The sequence below is a fragment of the Physeter macrocephalus genome, chromosome 12 (assembly GCF_002837175.3).
Source record: "Physeter macrocephalus isolate SW-GA chromosome 12, ASM283717v5, whole genome shotgun sequence".
NCBI lineage: Eukaryota > Metazoa > Chordata > Mammalia > Artiodactyla > Physeteridae > Physeter > Physeter macrocephalus.
Window position 1 is genome coordinate 56,242,890 of NC_041225.1, and position 17,891 is coordinate 56,260,780.

The following is a 17,891-nucleotide window of genomic DNA, read 5'->3' on the forward strand; positions in this document are numbered from 1 at the left end:
CTACCAAACATAGGGTGGATAGCTAGTGGGAAGCAGCCGCATAGCACAGGGAGATCAGCCAGGTGCTTTGTGACCACCTAGAGGGGTGGGATAGGGAGGGTGGGAGGGAGGGAGACGCAAGAGGGAAGAGATATGGGAACATACGTATATGTATAACTGATTCACTTTGTTGTAAAGCAGAAACTAACACACCATTGTAAAGCAATTATACTCCAATAATGATGTTAAAAATAAACAATAATTCTAAGAATCTACATTCTACCCATCTCAAATTTTTAATTTTGGATATTAATTTTAGGATATTGGCAGAACAGCAAAGATTTAAAACCTCTTTACTATCAACTTTAAACAATATTTAGTCTTAGGGAAACTTCTGGTTTTATCCACTCAGAGATATAGAAACTAAGATCTAGGTAGAAATTTGAACTTACAAAGTGAAACCACCCTATATGAAAAGATCTTTCTGAATTTTTAGTTTATTTTCTGATATGGTAAAATGTCTAGGAAAGAGGTGTGTGCTCAGAAAGAAAACCAGAACTTGAAAGACATCCCTGTCTTTCTCTTGGCCTTGCTCTCTATGTACTTCACCTGGTGGAGGGAGGCGGCTAGGCATGGTCTCGTGGTGAGGGCTCTGGTGGGGCTAGCACATAGAGATGGACAGGATGCAGATGGCTAAGCACGGAGAACATGACATCGTCTTTGTAAATGACATTCTCTAGGTGCATGCTGCTCTTGGTATTTCTTTTCCTTCTGTTGTCTTGGGTCTTTGGGAAGGCCTTCTGTAAAGTCCCTGATCTGTATCAGCTGGGCCACAAAGTATTAAAGAAAGGGTAGCACAGCTGTGAACTGGAGACTTAAAGGGAGAGCAGTGTCCCCACCCACCTGGAGGTGAGTGTGGTGGAAAGTGGATCCGGGACCAGGATGCAGGATGGAGCAGGGCTGCCATCCACCCTCCCAGGACAAAGGTGGGGAAGGTGGTGAGATGTTTTTGAGGGGACAGTGTTTTTACACAAAATTCACACTGTATTTCAAATTGCTGCCTCAGACTCATTTGAACAAACCCTAATTTTTTGGTTATTTAAGTCAACTGTATTGGGCTTAACTTGCAAACAAGTAACTTGAACAGTTAAAGGTAAAATGACCTATGTAATACAAATTTGGATTTTTATTTTGGATAAAGATTTTGGATACACAGACGTCATCTTAACATGTCATCTTATTGATTAGTTTGATCTTTCTCTCCCAACAAACTTCTATTTTAACTATTGAAAGAGACCACTTTCTTGCTTTATGGTAAAGATGCTAACGAGAAGATAAATGAACAAAAAAGTAGATCAGAGGTGGAGGATTAAGCAAACGCAAAATGTGACAATTGTCAGTTTCTGAAAAATGGAAAATTACCATCTTGGCTTATTAATAAGCAATGTTCACCTACTTATTTATTTGGATAATATTTATTAAGTACCTTTGATGTAACAGATATTGCTTTAGGTGCTGGGGATACAGGTGGGGGGAAAAAACCCCAACCTCAAAGAAACCTACTTTCATGGAGTTTATGTTTTAACTTCAAAGTTTTGCAAGTAAATGGTAGTTGCCTAATAAGCTACAGAATCAGTGTTCGTCTTTATATTCACTGTATTATTCTACAACATTGGCACATTTTAGGACAGGATTTGGTTCTCAGATATCTGAGTTTCAGCTCTTTGTATCTGTCCAGAACTTGTCCTTGGCTTCCAGGAAAAGCCTAGGAAAGGCAGACTAAGGTGCCCGCCACGGGTGAAAAGACAGAAGAGTCAAGTTTCCTTTACTGGGCATCTGGAGGCTACAGAAGGTACCGGGATTCTTCCATAATGCTGGTCAAACTCAGTTCTGCTGTAATCAGGGCTTACTTGTTTGAAACTGTTGTGTTTTGGGTACATGACCTGACAGGGGGGATATCGAACCAGTGTAAGAAAAGAATTGTGCAATAACTTAAGTGTATTTGGAATAAGATTTTGCAACAATCTGTATATTTTCATAGTTTTATGGTTTTATGACATCAATCACCAATATTTATTAGACAAACAAATACAACCAAACCAGTGCAAAGAGAAGATCTTGGTGCCCTCTTAGTCTCACTTTGAAAGGTAGAGAAGGAAAATAAAGAATCATTTTTACAGCACTTTAACTTTTGAATGGAGGTACCTGCTGACATCTTCTGTTTCTTCCTTCCTTACATGCTTTTCTTTAAATTTGGTCCTCTTGAAAAGAATCAAAGTAGGGGCTCTCCAGGAGTTGGGCACAGGTTAACCTGTCATCTGGATTCATCCTCAGACACTCCTATGGAATACGGGAAGAGCAAAGAAGACATTAAAAGAGGAGCCTGTTCTGTTACTGTGCCCCAAAACTCTGAATAATAACTTGGTAGAGCAAATACGAGTTTAGAAAATCTTCAAGTTTGTATAGTATCCAGTACTTGGAACTTGTTAATAACTGGAATTGCTCTTCTTTTGCCCTTTCAAAGTCTTTTGAGGGTAGATTTGATGAACATTCAATGTCTCGAAGGGGGTAAATGTAGGTCAGGTGCGTTTCACCAATGACATTTCTTTATCACTTGTCAAAGCAAATAGTTTGTAGGGCTCCACAAAATGTGGTCCCTAGGCCAGCTACATCAGCATCACCGGGGAACTTGCTAGAAATACAAATTCTTTGGTCCAACCCCAGGCCTACTGAATCAAAAGCACTGCGGGTGGGGCCCAGCAATCTGTGTTTAACAAGCCTTCAGGGTGAATCTAATACCTGTTCAAGTTTGAGAAGCCACCTGAGAATGGATTGGGTTTACAGGGCTTGACCTACCCTCCACCAACCCCTCGGGGGTTTTGCTAAATTGCAGGCGGGTCAGAACAACCTGTCCAGAACAAAGTTGGAGAATTAGACTTCCAGGACAGGGCCTGCAGAGTGCTGGATTAGGGCAAGTCAGAGCAGTGAGACAGGTAGAAGACAGGTGAGGTCCAGTGGAGCAGTCTGAGAGGGCAGTCTGAGAGCTCAGAGGTGTCGGCCTCCGAGTCTCAGCAGGACTCATACTGAAGGAATCCAGCACCCTGGATAGCACCTAGGTAGTGACCAGCACTAGCACAAAGGCTGGTCTACAAAGTTGACTCTAGGTCATCCAGATGGCTCTACTTTCTAGATCAGAAGAGTTTCAAACTGGGCTGCTTATCATAATCACCTAGGGGGAGGCTTAAAGATACAAATTCCAAGGTCCTATTCATAGAGATTCTGCTTCTGTCAGTCTGAGGTTATTTATTGGAATGTTTATTTTTAAAAAGCTCATTCTGATGAGTAGTCATTCTGATCAGTGGTATGGAAGTCATTGCTATAAATATAACTTAATTGGTTGTTAAAGATAGATACTCATACTAGTATCTCCATCCCTATACCACTAAAGGCTTTCAGCGTCCACACTGAATGGAAGAGGCACACTTTCTAGCACGGCCTCAGTTGGTCAAGCATGAATGGCACACTGGTCATAGATGAGTTTCTTCTGCTTTTAATTAGAATTTGTCCTTTGTTTGACTATCTCTTTTGGCCCTGGTACAGGGGCTATATTTGGTGTCTGCATGGCTCTGATTTTGCCTGATCTTCTACTGATTTTTTTAAAAAGCAATTAAAAATTTTAGTTAACCCAGTGTATCCAAAATGTTATCAGTTCAACGTGTAACATTTTAAAAACTATTAATGAAATATTTTATATTCTTTTTTAAAGTAATTTTCATAGAAATATAGTTCATCTCAATTCTAATCAGCCATATTTCAAGTGCTCAATATAACATGTAACTAGTGGCTACCATATTGGACAGCACAGTTCTTTTTATTTTTAAAATTTTTATTTTATTTATTTATTTTTAACATCTTTATTGGAGTATAATTGCTTTACAATTGTGTGTTAGTTTCTGCTTTATAACAAAGTGAATCAGCTATACATATACATATATCCCCATATCTCTTCCCTCTACAGCACAATTCGTTGTTTTGTTTTGTTTTGTTTTACAGCACAATTCTTGATCTTCAAACTTAAGGAGTACATTTATCCTCATAAATTTCCATAGTCTTGAATATACTGACTTAACAGTCGAATTTCCTAATGAATGCAGAAGAAGTATGGTCTTCATCACGGCAGACCTTAATTATACTCTTTCATCTTCTACTAATTTTAATGGATATGTTAGAAAGATTACTGTTTAAACCACTGATGTTCCTTTAACTGTAATTATTTTACAGTTCCTTAACTGTTTCAGTGACTACATTTTTACCTTGGCATTATTTGCCCTACTGTCCACCCCCGCTAGAGTTACCAGCTTCAATCATTATGACTTGCAGTCAATAATGGTTATAATTGATGCTTAGGTACCTTCATGAAATTCAAAGCCACAGGATGAACATCTGAGAACTTTTCTTCAAGAGTTTCCTAAAAAACAAAGTAAAGCATTTCAATGTTACCTAACAACAAAGTAATGGATATTTTAAATATATTAGCATTAAGAATACTTTGGAGAAAGACCCCCTAGTAGGTTAGATTTTGAGGATCTTTCAAATTCATATTTTTACATAATTTTACACTACTGTATAGTGTAATGGGAAAAATTGAAGCTATTAACTTCACAGTGTCTTGCAATTAGTGTTTGGTAAATGTTCGTGCTAAATGTCCCCTTCTGAAATCCTACAACAGTACCCTAATATCTACTTATAGGGATGCCTGATCTACTTACAGAAATGCTTTGAGCATTAATGAAAATACACTGAGCTGCATAATTAAGAGCACTATGGAAAGCAACAGAATGATAAACACAAAATTCAGAATAGTAAGGGGGGAAGAGAATGGGATTGAGGAAGAGTACATGGGGAGGGGGAAGCTTCCAAGTCAATGGCAATATTCTCCTTCCTTAACAAGGCAGCAGGTACATGTGAATTTGTTGTATTTTAGTCTTTAAATCAAACATGTTATATAAATAATCTTTTGTAATTCAACTTTTAGACTTGTAATTCAACTTTTAACCTTTTATTATATTTGTTAAAAGCCTTAACAAATATAATAAAAAAGAAATCGAGTACATAAATCAAGGTATTATACGAAATAAATTTAAGATGAACAGGGTGTTTAGAGAAGTTGGGACCACCTGAATCTGATGGTTCACAGGTGCCATAAATCATGACCTGGCTTTGCAGACTCTCCCCACCTCCAGCACAGCTGGAGCGTGGCACATGCTTCCCCTGACCGTCCTTTCATTCTATAGGCAGAATCTAGATCACACAGAGTTTTAAAGATCATAGACCAAACTTAGGTAACACAGACAGGAAATCAATGACTACAGAGAGTAAGAGGGTCAAGTAGTCATTGGTAGATTCCCACCAAAAGGCAAAGAGCACAGGAAGAGTGTAGAGGTGATCACTGTGGTTTGCAGTTTTGATTTGGATACAACGAGGATCATTTTGTGGAATGACCTTTCCATGTGGAAATATATGTTGTGAAGAAATAGTTTCTATTGATTTGAGCTTTGTTTCAGAAGCTGAAGAAAATAGACAATGCATTTTTTTTCAAAATAGAGACAACTATGGTGTACTGTTTATGAGAAAATAATTATTTCATAATTATTTCAGGGTAAGGTACCAGGTGTTTTGATTAAAAGGATCACGGTATTTATGAAGGAACTAAGTACACTTTCACTTCAAATTTAAAATTGAATTAATCTTTGAATACATAGGGCAAGTAAACTTTTAAAGCATTCTCCTGGTTCATTTTATATAGTTTTTTTTTGTTTTGTTTTGTTTTGTTTGTTTTTTTTTTCGTCGTACGCGGGCCTCTCGTTTTGTTTGTTTTTTTTTTCGTCGTACGCGAGCCTCTCACTGCCGCGGCCTCTCCCGCCGCGGAGCACAGGCTCCAGACGCACAGGCCCAGCGGCCATGGCCCACGGGCCCAGCCGCCCCGCGGCACGCGGGACCCTCCCGGACCGGGGCACGAACCCGCGCCCCCTGCATCGGCAGGCGGACTCCCAACCACTGCGCCAGCAGGGAAGCCCTTTTATGTAGTTTTTACATAGTTTTTTTGACCTGTGTCAGTGTGTCGTAAGGAAAACAGGAGCCCAAAGCACAAACATTAAAAAAGAAACAACTACCCCTTTAAAGAAAGTAGCAACACAAATAACAAAACACCAGAATCAAGCAATTTACCATATCTTCTGGTTCAGGAATACTGATGCTATGCAAAAAATTGGTTACTTTTAAAGATAGATTGATGTCTTGGGATTAGTTTTCCTGTAAAATACGAACCACATAACTCATGATAAATTTACTAAAAATAACATAATGCTTAAATGGTTAACTTCTGAGGTCCAGATGTGAAAGAAATACTGAGCCTGATCATTCCCTCCAGATTTGGAAGGAATGGGTCACTGCAAAAACATACCTTCTCAGGTAAGGTCAATGCTCCCAAGGAACTCTCTTTGCCACACATGGTTTGGTCTGCCATTTAGCCGCCACCAAAAGAGGAGGTAAGCAAGTGGTCTGGAGGGCTTTACACATATGATCCCATTTAATCTCATAACCATCTCACAATCGTTGCTATTTTTCATTTATACTGTCCCAGTCAGAGAATGAGGCTCAGAGGTTTGATCAGCTGTCTAAAGTCACATGGTCATTAGGTGACAGACCCAGGATTCAGACTCAGGTCTGTCTAACATCTGCCTAATATAAATCTCCACAACCTTGTAGGAAATCAATTAAACAGCATAAGCTTAAGGTGTGGCCTGTAGTGATACTCTACCCCACATTTTTCATGCTGCGGAATTCTCCAGCAGAATGTGTTGGGACCACACAGGGAATTGCATCAGATCAGACAGCAGTAGTTCCCTTGCCCAGCAGCCATGCTGCCAGGAGAGCCTATGGGAAGGGATTAATAAATACCCATCACTTTGTTTGCATCCATGCTGCTGGCGTAAAGATGCAGCTGATCTTTTGGGTTATGTTCTCTTCCAACCAGGTGGAAGTAGACAAGAGCTGAGGACGCTGCATCGTGACGAAAGCTCATGAAAGAGAGCATTTGAGTCCATTCTTATTCTGCACTTAACTAGTTGTAGGACTTTAGGCCACTCATGGAAGCTCCCAGAGCCTCAGTTTCCTCATCGGTAAAAACAGGCACAATGAAAAATGTTATAATGTCCTTAATGGGCTTTTCTTAAGACTGAAAGAGATGGTGTGTGTGAAAGTAATTTGTAAATTCTTAAGCATAAAGAAGCAGATTTGAGGAGGGGCAACAGAGGCTGTATAGACTGCAAAGCCTAAAATATTTACCATTTGGCCTTTTATAGAAAAAGTTTGCTGACCCCTGTGCTAGAGGAAAGGGGAAAAATCCTCTTTTACAGAGGATAGACAGTGCATTTGAGTAAATATCTTTAGAGTAAGCTCTATGCAGCTGACTCATACCCTTAGCCCTATCTTAGGCTGATAAGGAAAGTAAATGTATAGTTTATTCCACGGCTAATTGACTTGACTTGGAAAGGCATCTGAAAACTCCTCACTGACAGAAGTTATGGCCCTACACATTGAGAAAAGGGTTGGGCTTTGGCTACAACCCAGAACAGCCATCCTAAGTAGCACTTTGGAGATGAAAGAAAGGTCTTATCGTTCATTACAGTGACATACCACTACTATAACACTTTAGCAACTCTGTAAGCCATAAAATGCAACTTATACCCAGTGTTCTGATTATCAGATACAGTTGGTCCGCATCTGATTTTCCAGGCCAGAGTGGCTGGCCTGTCAGGAGCTCTGCAAAAACGCAACCGGTAGCCCATACGTCGACTGAAGAACTACAGCGGGTATCTCCCACAAGAAGTTCAGGAGCTCGGTACCATCTTGTAGCGACATAATCAGTGTAGGCATCTCCTGGAACTGCAAATGCATCAGTCAAATCAGGTGGGTCACATTCTCCCAAGAGAGGAACTACTCCCAAGAGCAGTCAGGCATTCAGATCAGCTTTAGTAATTCTCAGAAGCCACGATACTCCTAACAGTTCATGCAGTGAGGCACTAATCGAGTAAACAGTACTCAGATAGTAAATTCACCTTCCCCATACTGTGTACAAAATAGATAAGCAATATACTGTACGGTACAAGGAATTACACCCATTATCTTGTAATAACCTATAATGGAGTATAATCTGCAAAAATACTGAATCCCTATACTATACACCTGAAACTAACATAATATTGTAAATCAACTATATACTTCAATTTAAAAAAATTCAACTTCCAAAGGTACCTTAGCTAGTTAACATCTATATAATCCCAAAAAGAGAGGACCGGGGCGAGGGGGTAGGGAGAATTTCTACAGTGTAACTTCAAATATAAACCAGCTTCCCAATGCATTGTCAAGTCACCTGTGTCTGGGTCCTATCAGGATGCTGATTATGTGTATGCCCCCCGTGCAGTGTGTCTGTTGTTAATGCATGTTTTTGCCTGCTGCACAGCTCTAGATTCAAGGAGACATCATTATTTGTCCCCCTTTCCCTTGGTTCCTCCCTCTCTGGGATGACTTCTTTTTTCTCAGCACTGTCTTTGAATCCTCTCTGTCATTTTCTGTTTACTCTCCTAGTCTCATCAGCTCCACAAAGTTTTTCCCAACCACTCTAGACCACATTAATATCTCCCTCCAGGGAACCATCTGCCGTTTCGCTTCAGTACTTTATTGCCAGTCATCTTGTATTATTCTTTTGTTTCTTTTACTTCAGATTATAAGTGCATGAAGACCAGAAATGCATCTTGTAGTTCTTTTCCTTTCCTATGGGGCAAAGTACATAAATGTGACATCCAATAAATTGTAGTTGATTGGATGGAGGTGAAGTGTGAACTGATGTACTGACTAAAAGGTTAGAGTGAAATTTCCCTTTTTGAATAAAAACAATATAACAATCAGCATACATTCAGTATCTAAAGTAAGAATTTAAACTGTATCATTTCATAATCATCTGAATTGGATAAGTTAGTAAAAAATTGCTACTTACTCAGAATTTGTGCAAACCCAAAGTCACAGATCTTGATTATTCCTTGCTTAGTTATTAGAATATTTTCAGGTTTTACATCTCTGTGAACACACTGTAAGAAAATATTTAATTACTTCCCCGAGTCATCAAGACAACGAAGCATAATGAACATTTAACTATTAGTTTAAATGATAAAGCCTGTGAGATAAACACAAATAGGGTTTTCCTTCATTTTTCTAAAAACTTAAATTGCCATTTTTTAAATTTGTAAATCTTATCATACCAAAAGAAAAAAAAGTTGCTGTATTAGGAAAGAAATTAAAATAATTATTGGATAGGAAACTGAAAAAATTTTTTTTGAGAAGGGAGTATCATATAATTATTTTTTCCACTTTTTGCTGAGCCCTATTTAAACAGTAAGAGGTAAGACCCTGAATGAGACAACAAGGTCCTACTGTATAGCAAGAGAACTATATTTAATATCCTATGATAAACCATAATGGAAAAGGATATAAAAAAAGAATATATATATGTATAACGGAGTCACTCTGTTGTACAGCAGTAATTAACACAACCTTGTAAATCAAGTATGAGGTAACCCTGAACGAGGTAACACACAGAGTGCTTCTAATAAGAACGGCTGTCCCCCAAGAACCACAATGCAGGTTGCACAAATACTGCAGATTTGAGAAACTGGAAAAACATTTGAATGACAGCAAAAACAAAATTCATTAGAGTGACCATGTTATTTATCATCCAGCTCTATTAAGGATGTGTGAAAGGGAGCTCTATTAATTACTACTCGAGGACAACAGCCCACAACTGTCCTGGGCAAGCTGGGATGTAACGATCACCTATTAACAAGAGATACCAAATATTCGGCCTCAGGGGATGAGTATCCCCAACTAATCTGCAGCCATTAACAGCTTTCTTGAAACGTGACCACATGATGCTGTTGAAGTTGCCCCTGGGAGAGCGGGTCACCACCGGGAGGCACTCTCTCCTCAGAGTCCTCTGTGTGTGGAGAGCTTACAGCTTGCTGCAACACCCCAGGACGCTGAGTGAAGCAGGTGCGCCTTCCTGGATGTGAGAGGGCTAAGCTGGGGGTGTGGGTGAAGGTGGGCTCAGTGAGCCCCACTCACTATTAGTCCAGAAATGGCTATTCCATGCTGTGGATGCCCCAGGAGAAAACAACTCAGGCCCTATTCTTCAGAACTTTGGCTTTCCAGGTTATCCTCCCTCCAAACAAGCACGTAGATAAAAATGATGTTGCTCTTCTTGTACAGCTCAGCTCTCATGCGGAGCTCTGAACTTTTCAGAGCACTTCCACATGAATTAGTTCATCCTTGCGACAATCCTGTGATTGCAGTTGGCTAGCGACAGTCTCCGGATTAAGTACCACAACAATCAGCTCTTTCTGCCTCACTTCTCTGTTGTGCTGTCAGTCTCTTGAAGTATTCCTGTCAAATTGACAATTTTGAAATAATTTTTTTTTTTGCTTCTAAAATAGCTATCTAAAAAGAGAAAATGTTGAACCCTAAATTCATTTTGGGTCACAAAAATGGCACTGGTACTAGAAGCTTGTTTGTATTGTCTCAATTACTGTCAACTGTCTCATAATTTGTACAACCAGCAGTTAGAAGAAACCTTTTAAGGTCTCTTAAAAGTCCTAAGGCCTTAGATATTAATTTTTAAAAGTACATTGTTATAATATAAGCCAATATAGTTTTCATCCTACCTTTTAAAGCAACACATTTATGAAAATTGGATTAACACTTTGCATCATATTCACCTATAATAATTAGTGATTTAATAAGAATAGGTTATATCCCTCAGGTGAGTTTGCATCAGATTCTAAAATTTCTGTACTATATGTGTCATTACCAAGTAAATGGACTTACATTGATACCTGTCTATTGGCCTATTTAAGTATGCAAATCCATGTGAAATTTACAGCTACTTATTTTCCAACCAAAACATACAAAGGCAAATGAAGTATTGATTATGTCCCAAAGAATCTGAAAAAATTTTTAGTGTAATGCAGGTAAGAGAAGCTACAAATAAAGAAGGATGGATGGAGTAGTATATAATAGAAGAAAGAAAAAGAGAGTAAAAATCGCTGGAACAGTAAGAAGCAGAGTATGGAGAACAGAAGATGCTTAGACATACAGCATTCACTTTCTCCACTGCAAAGCTGCACTCGGTGCAAACTCTGTAATGCCTCTCGCAATCAGCTTATTTTTCCACCTAAGAGCAATAACTTGCAAGTCAGTGTAACCAAAACACTTTGATAAACTTGGGTATCATGCACAGCTTTTAGCAAACATTGCTTAAACTGGGTTATTGCGGCTGATGTGCAATCTCATTTTTACAATCTCAAAAGCCAGCAAGAAGAGGCATCCACGGTATTTTAAACCTGACCCTTAATTTTAGGAATCATCTCCGGAAGCTTCCCTACTAGAAGCTGCTTCTTTAAATAGCCTGAATGGACATCTGAGAAGGTTGTTCTTTGAGCCTTATGGATGGATGCTCATAATGAGAGAGGAAAGAAACCTCCTCCTTGACAACTAAGTCATTGATATCAACAAGATGATGATGGATGTTACAGCCAGACATACTCGTATTTTGGAAGTCACTGTAATTTTGTCATTTTGACATGAAGTTCTTTTTTTTTTTTGGCCATGCCGTGTGGCTTGCAGGATCTTAGTTCCCCAACCAAGGATCAAACCCGGGCCCATGGCAGTGAAAGCGCAGAGTCCTAACCACTTGGACCTCCAGGGAATTCCCAGACATGAAGTTGTTTTTCTCTAATCGATACGTCAAATATATAAAGATTCATGAGTTCACAATGATGCTAAATGGTCACTTTAGTTACCTCAATCTAGCCATATTATAGGGTAGAAAAAGAACGAGTAGGTATTTTCATAAGTCCAGTGCTTCTCAAAATTTAATGTGCACATAAATCACCTGGAGATCTTGTTAAAATGCAGATTCTGAGTCAGATCTGAATGGGCCTGAGATTCTGCATTTCTAATGAGCTCTCAGGTGATCTCTACAAACCACACTTTGAGCAGCAAGGCCTTAATCCCTTACTACCGTAACCTTCCTTTCTTGGTAGGATCACCGCTCTGGAGATAAAAAGGTAGTCATGGTCACCACAGGTTGAAAGCTGGGAATCTTTAGCAACACCATTTGGGTCAGACTGCCTTTTCTATTCTTTGAGAGTATCATGAGGGTTCCTTTAAAATAAGGAGAGTATAAAGGTTTTAGACGTAGTATTGTAACAACTTATATATGATTTAGATTTTTTTTCCTTTGTGTGCATTTTAGACTATAGGTTTGTTTAAAAAAAAAAGATACATAAAAGCTTACCATAGCATAAGAAAATGGGATAACCAGAGTTCAGAAGTGATTTCCATGTTGGAGGAAGAAATTTTGTCTGAAAAATTATCCATTTTTAATAAAGGCCATAGATTACAAACTGGAGGTTTTCAATATTTCAAAGTTTAAGGTACGGAACGTGTTGTTCCAAGCAGAGAAAGAAATGGTGGCAGTTGCATTGAGCTACAATAATGTTTGGGTCCACTGGAAATAGTAAGTCGTAATCAGGTAGGTAAGTTGATTGATTGACCCACTCATTCATTCATTCATTCATTCCTTCATCCAGTTATTCAATAAATGTTTCCTGAGCACCTTTTATATAAAAAGATCCATGCTAGGCTAAAGCGATACAAAGATAAATCAGCCACAGACATTGTATTCAAGCTTATAATCAGTACACAGGAAAATGTCTGATTATATAGGGATAATGTACAACACTTATGGTAAACAGAATTTTTAAAAAATCATTTTAATTACCCATAAAACTCTAGCAACAAACTTAGGTGAAATTGAATACCTCTCAGAGCCTGGTGAAAAGTAACAGAGATGTGGATTCAATTCAGCATCATCTTTAGTAATTATTTGAAAGTACAATTTGCATCATGAAAAACAGGTTTATGTATCTTGTGGACAATATCCCTCTATACTCTATCAATAGAAAATAAAAGCTTCTGACATATCCTAACAAAACAAACAAAAAAAACTTCACTGACTTTCTTAAAGCTAGGGAAGCTTTCCCTAAGTATTGAAATTTAGTTCCATGATCTTGTACTCTTTTTCAGCAATCCTAGACTACTATGATAGATATTCTGCTGGCATCAAAATTGACCATATGGTAGTCTGTATCCTTGCCTCAACACTGCCTCCGTGTAGGCACCAACGCAAAAGGTCTAGAGTTAGTTTTTAAAAAACTATCATTATAGCAAAAGCACCCAAGAGCCTACTTAAAGAAGCTCCCACTGGCCTAAGATTTGAACATCAGAGAGAACAATTATTGCAAAGGATTGAAACACATCAAATACATAAAATCCATTAGTTTATAATGATACCCTACACCTCCCCAAAACCCTTCACTGTTCACTCTTTTGGAGGCTGTTAACACACCAGCTTATCACTCTTGAGTATTGACAAATAAAGGGAATAATCACATATTTATCTTACTGTACTTTACAGTAGCCAGAGTCCATGATGGTAAATTCTTCTCCATAGAATTCCAATTAACAAATGCAGAAGGAATAATAGAATTAGAAAATCACCACCTTTTAACCCTAATGAAATCCTGGAGAGAGGTAATAATTATCTATGAATGCTAAAATGAAATAAAAGATTGACAGGGAAAGTGATAATGGAGGGGATCAAATGAACACCTCCTGAACCCATTAATCTATTTTAAGACAATCAAAAGTGGGAAAGACAACCAGATATTATATATGCCTCATGATGCTGATGCAATAAGTGTACAGCACTATATGTGAAGCATTCCTGTCTAAAAAACTGAACCTGAGTATGATCAAGTCTCTGGATATAAACACCAAGTTATAGCAAATACAGGTGAAAGAACAAGTTAAGTAACACATAGGAAGCAATCGGCCAAAATGATTTCTATAACACAGGAGTAGTCAAAGTGTGGCTCTAGGACCAGCAGCTTCAGTATCAACTGGGAAACTGTTAGAAATGCCAATTCTCAGGTCCTATCCCAGACCTACGGAATCAGAAACTCTGGGAATGGGCCCAGCAAAATGTGTCTTAACAGGACCTCCTGGTGATTTTGATGCATGCTCAAGTTTGATACCCATTGCTGTAAAAAATTAATGATGGGGAAAAAAAGGTAGGGGAAGGGGGACTGTTATAGAATAAAAGACTTAAGAGACATTAAAAACAAAACAAAATCAAGTGCCATGGAGGGTTACACTACTGATATCTTGAAAACTTCCCGGACCGGGGCACGAACCCGTGTCCCCTGCATCGGCAGGCGGACTCTCAATCACTGCGCCACCAGGGAAGCCCAAAACTTATTTTAATCCAATTTAAAAATAATTATAGGAATCGGTATTGCGGCAAAAAGAAACATTAAGTTTATACAAACTTTTTTTTTTTTTTTTGCGGTACGTGGGCCTCTCACTGCTGTGGCCTCTCCCGTTGCGGAGCACAGGCTCCGGACGCGCAGGCTCAGCGGCCATGGCTCACGGGCCCAGCCGCTCCGCGACATGTGGGATCCTCCCGGACCGGGGCACGAACCCGTGTCCCCTGCATCGGCAGGCAGACCATCAACCACTGAGCCACCAGGGAAGCCCTATACAAACTTTTAATTCATAAGGAATGAGTAATTCGATTCTTACAGAAATTGGAAAAGGGCCATGAATAATGCATTACTTTTCCTCATATTCTGTAACTTTCTTTTGTTTTGCTCTTTTGGTTGTTATTTTCCCTCTGTCATTAGCTCTTCAAATAGACCCCTGAGCTAAATAGAAGAGAAGAGTCATCATGAAGAAATCAGCAAATACGTTAGAAAATGTTACTTAAGTTATGTCTATGACAGAAGTTAAGAGCTTGAAGTGTTGCCATAACACACTTTTGATCACTCCATCAGCAACTCTGGGGGAAAAAACAAAAAAGGAAATGAAAACTCCTAAGATAGGGTTTCAGGAGCAGAGCTGGGAATAGAAATGGAATGGGCGGGTCTTGTCATGGCCAAAGGATGCAGTGCAAAGGGAGTCTTGGAAAAAAATTTTTTTTTTTAATGTTTTAACGAAAATTGCTTTACTACTTTTTCTTTTGGTTATATAATTTTTGCTTTGTAATTTGAAATTTTTACATCTGTAAAAATGATCCATGCTTATCATGAAAATTCAAACAATATAGAAAAGTAAAGAAATAAAAAGTGTTGACTCAAATCTTGCTAGCTCAAAATAATTGCTGTAACTTATAGTGACTGTCCCTTTAGGAATCTCTGTTTCTCTCCCTTTCTCTGTCTCTCTCTGCAGTTACCTTTTAATATTAAATAAATACATTCATATGGTTCAATATTTTTAAAATTAAAAGAATATCCATGAAGAATTCTCTCATACCTGCCTTGCCAACCATTTCATCCTCTGCAACTTCCCCTGCCTCTTTCAGATACATCCTATGCATTGAGGTACAGATACTAATATGTATACATATATTTCAGTGGCCAAGGATTTCACTATATGGATGTATCATAATTTACTTAGTTAGTCCCCATTGATGAGCAATTAGGCTTGACACGATTTTCATTTCTAGAAGCAATGCTTCAGTGAATATCTACTCATCCATCTATGGAAGTTGTACAGTTATCTTTTAAAGGTAAGTTCTAGAAGTGGGATTTCTGGGACCTATGGTAGGCACATGTTACATTTTGATCCTGCAAGTATGAACTTCAGGTAGACCTGAGACTTGGTTTTGCAGGAAAAAAGACATTCTTGAAGGTTGACCTTCAATTCATCCAATTCATGTTGGTGGTAAACACTCAAGCATGTGCCAGGGTTGTTTGATAACAGTTACCTATGCCTGGTAAGCAGGCAAGTACACAGCCAGGGGAGGCTGGGGAGAATAAAGGGCCCTTGAGAAAGGGAGGCTGGGAGCTTCTGGCCCCTGAAGATTCCTCACTCTGTGGAAAATATTGGGGAGTGTTTTCCATTGGGGAATTGGGGGTCTGGGCAACTTGCATTCTGTCTGGGAGTACTTAGTGTATTTTGTGTAACCATTTCTATAAATTGCAGCAATCACATTCCCTTTAACTTTTCTGTTGATGTCTTTCCATTGCTCACATCACTGTCCCAGGCTGATGCCTTCACAGTTACATACGGCCAAACTACCCTCTCTAAGCAAGGTTGTACATATTTATACGCCCACCAAGCATCTGTGCATTTGAGTCCCTATCTCCTCATTGTCTTGCCAACATTCAGTTTTGCCAGTGTTATGTTTGCCAATCTGTGGTTAAAATAAAAAGATATCTCACTTTGGTTTTCATTAATTTCTAAAGATTTTTTTTTTTTTTTTTTTTTTGCGGTACGCGGGCCTCTCACTGTTGTGGCTTCTCCCGTTGTGGAGCACAGGCTCCGGACGCGCAGGGTCCGCGGCATGTGGGATTTTCCCGGACCGGGGCACGAACCCGCATCCCCTGCATCGGCAGGCGGACTCTCAACCACTGCGCCACCCGGGAAGCCCCTACTAATGATTTTAATTTTCACATTATTGAACATTAAACTTCTCTCCTTTTGTGTATTTTCTGTTCATGCCCTTTATTGCTTTTCGATTGGTCTAGTTACTCTTCTTTAAATTGATTTATGAAGACTCACTGTATATCAGAGTCTACATAGATGCTGTAAATATTTTTCTCAGTGTGTTGTTTGCTTTTCAGCCCTCTTTGCGGAGATGAGGTTGTTGTTGGCATATTTTCAAAAATCTGAAATACAAGATTTTTTTTTTCACTAAATGTTCTACTGTAAGGATTTTTTGATTAAAAAATGTAAAACTACCTAATATTCCAAACACTCCCATCACTCAGTTTTAATATTTTATCATATTTGGATATTTAAATCATGTGTTTAGATCACTTTTTAAAAACTGAACTCATTATCGTGCAGATGGAGCTGGTCTTGCAGAACAGTGGGCTGGCCTGTGTGTGACGCAGGTATGGCACCAGTGACAAGACATGTGAGGTCTGGATAAACCCCAAGAAATAGCAACCACTGAATGGAGGTAATTTGCTTAGAGCAGTTTCCCCATCTCAGATCACAGTGACGGTGTCAAGCCCTTGGCATCAGTGATCTGGTGGCAGCCTTTTGACTCTAGCTCTTCTCAGTATTGTGAAAGCACCTAATTCTCAGTATTAAGTCCCTTTCCACTTAAAATGTCTAGAGTGGTTTTTATTTCCTTTACTGAATTCTGGTATAACTTTATCCTCTCCCTCCTTTACCTAAAAGCCAAGGCTGAGACTACATTATTTATATTTTTTTAATGAGGCAGAAGGAATAGTACAGCCATTTGTGCACAGAGTTCAAATCCCAGCTGTGCTGATTCCTAGTTTTATAACCTTGGGCAAGTTATTTGTGCTTTCACTTTTCCTGGAATAATACCTCACAAGTTTATTGAGAAGTCTGTCCCTTAAGAGCCTGGGTATTAAAATATAGGTTCAGGATATGAGGGTCTGGGGTCAGATGAGGTGAGTAGATGGGGCTGACACCCAGTGCAAAGATACAGAGCCTGAAGAGGATGGGGAGGGGCCCTGAGGTGAGAAAGAGCTGGGAGTGTGGCGGCCAGTGTGAGTGAAGTTGCTGAGGCTGGCGGGCCGAGGGCCTTCTCAGTCTGGGTCAGGAATTTGCACTTTACTCTAAGTTCAAAGGGAAGTCATTGAAAGGACTCAAGAAGGCAAGTGACATATATAGAGAATGGATTTCTGGGGCAGAGTGGATACAGGGAGGTTAATTAGCAGGCTAATTTAATAATCCAGGTGAGATCTAGTGATTTAGAT

At 39.1% G+C, this 17,891-nt stretch overlaps 1 protein-coding gene across 1 annotated transcript in view; it reads right to left on the reverse strand.

The window, feature by feature from the left end:
• Window positions 1-17,891, reverse strand: part of CDKL4 (cyclin dependent kinase like 4) — a 32,413-nt gene that overhangs the window by 1,602 nt on the left and 12,920 nt on the right. Inside the window, 8 exon segments of the mRNA XM_055089133.1 lie at window positions 2,185-2,319; window positions 4,391-4,447; window positions 6,208-6,240; window positions 6,242-6,291; window positions 7,729-7,926; window positions 9,038-9,128; window positions 14,921-14,958; window positions 14,961-14,992. Of these exon segments, the coding sequence (XP_054945108.1) occupies window positions 2,185-2,319; window positions 4,391-4,447; window positions 6,208-6,240; window positions 6,242-6,291; window positions 7,729-7,926; window positions 9,038-9,128; window positions 14,921-14,958; window positions 14,961-14,992 (634 nt within the window).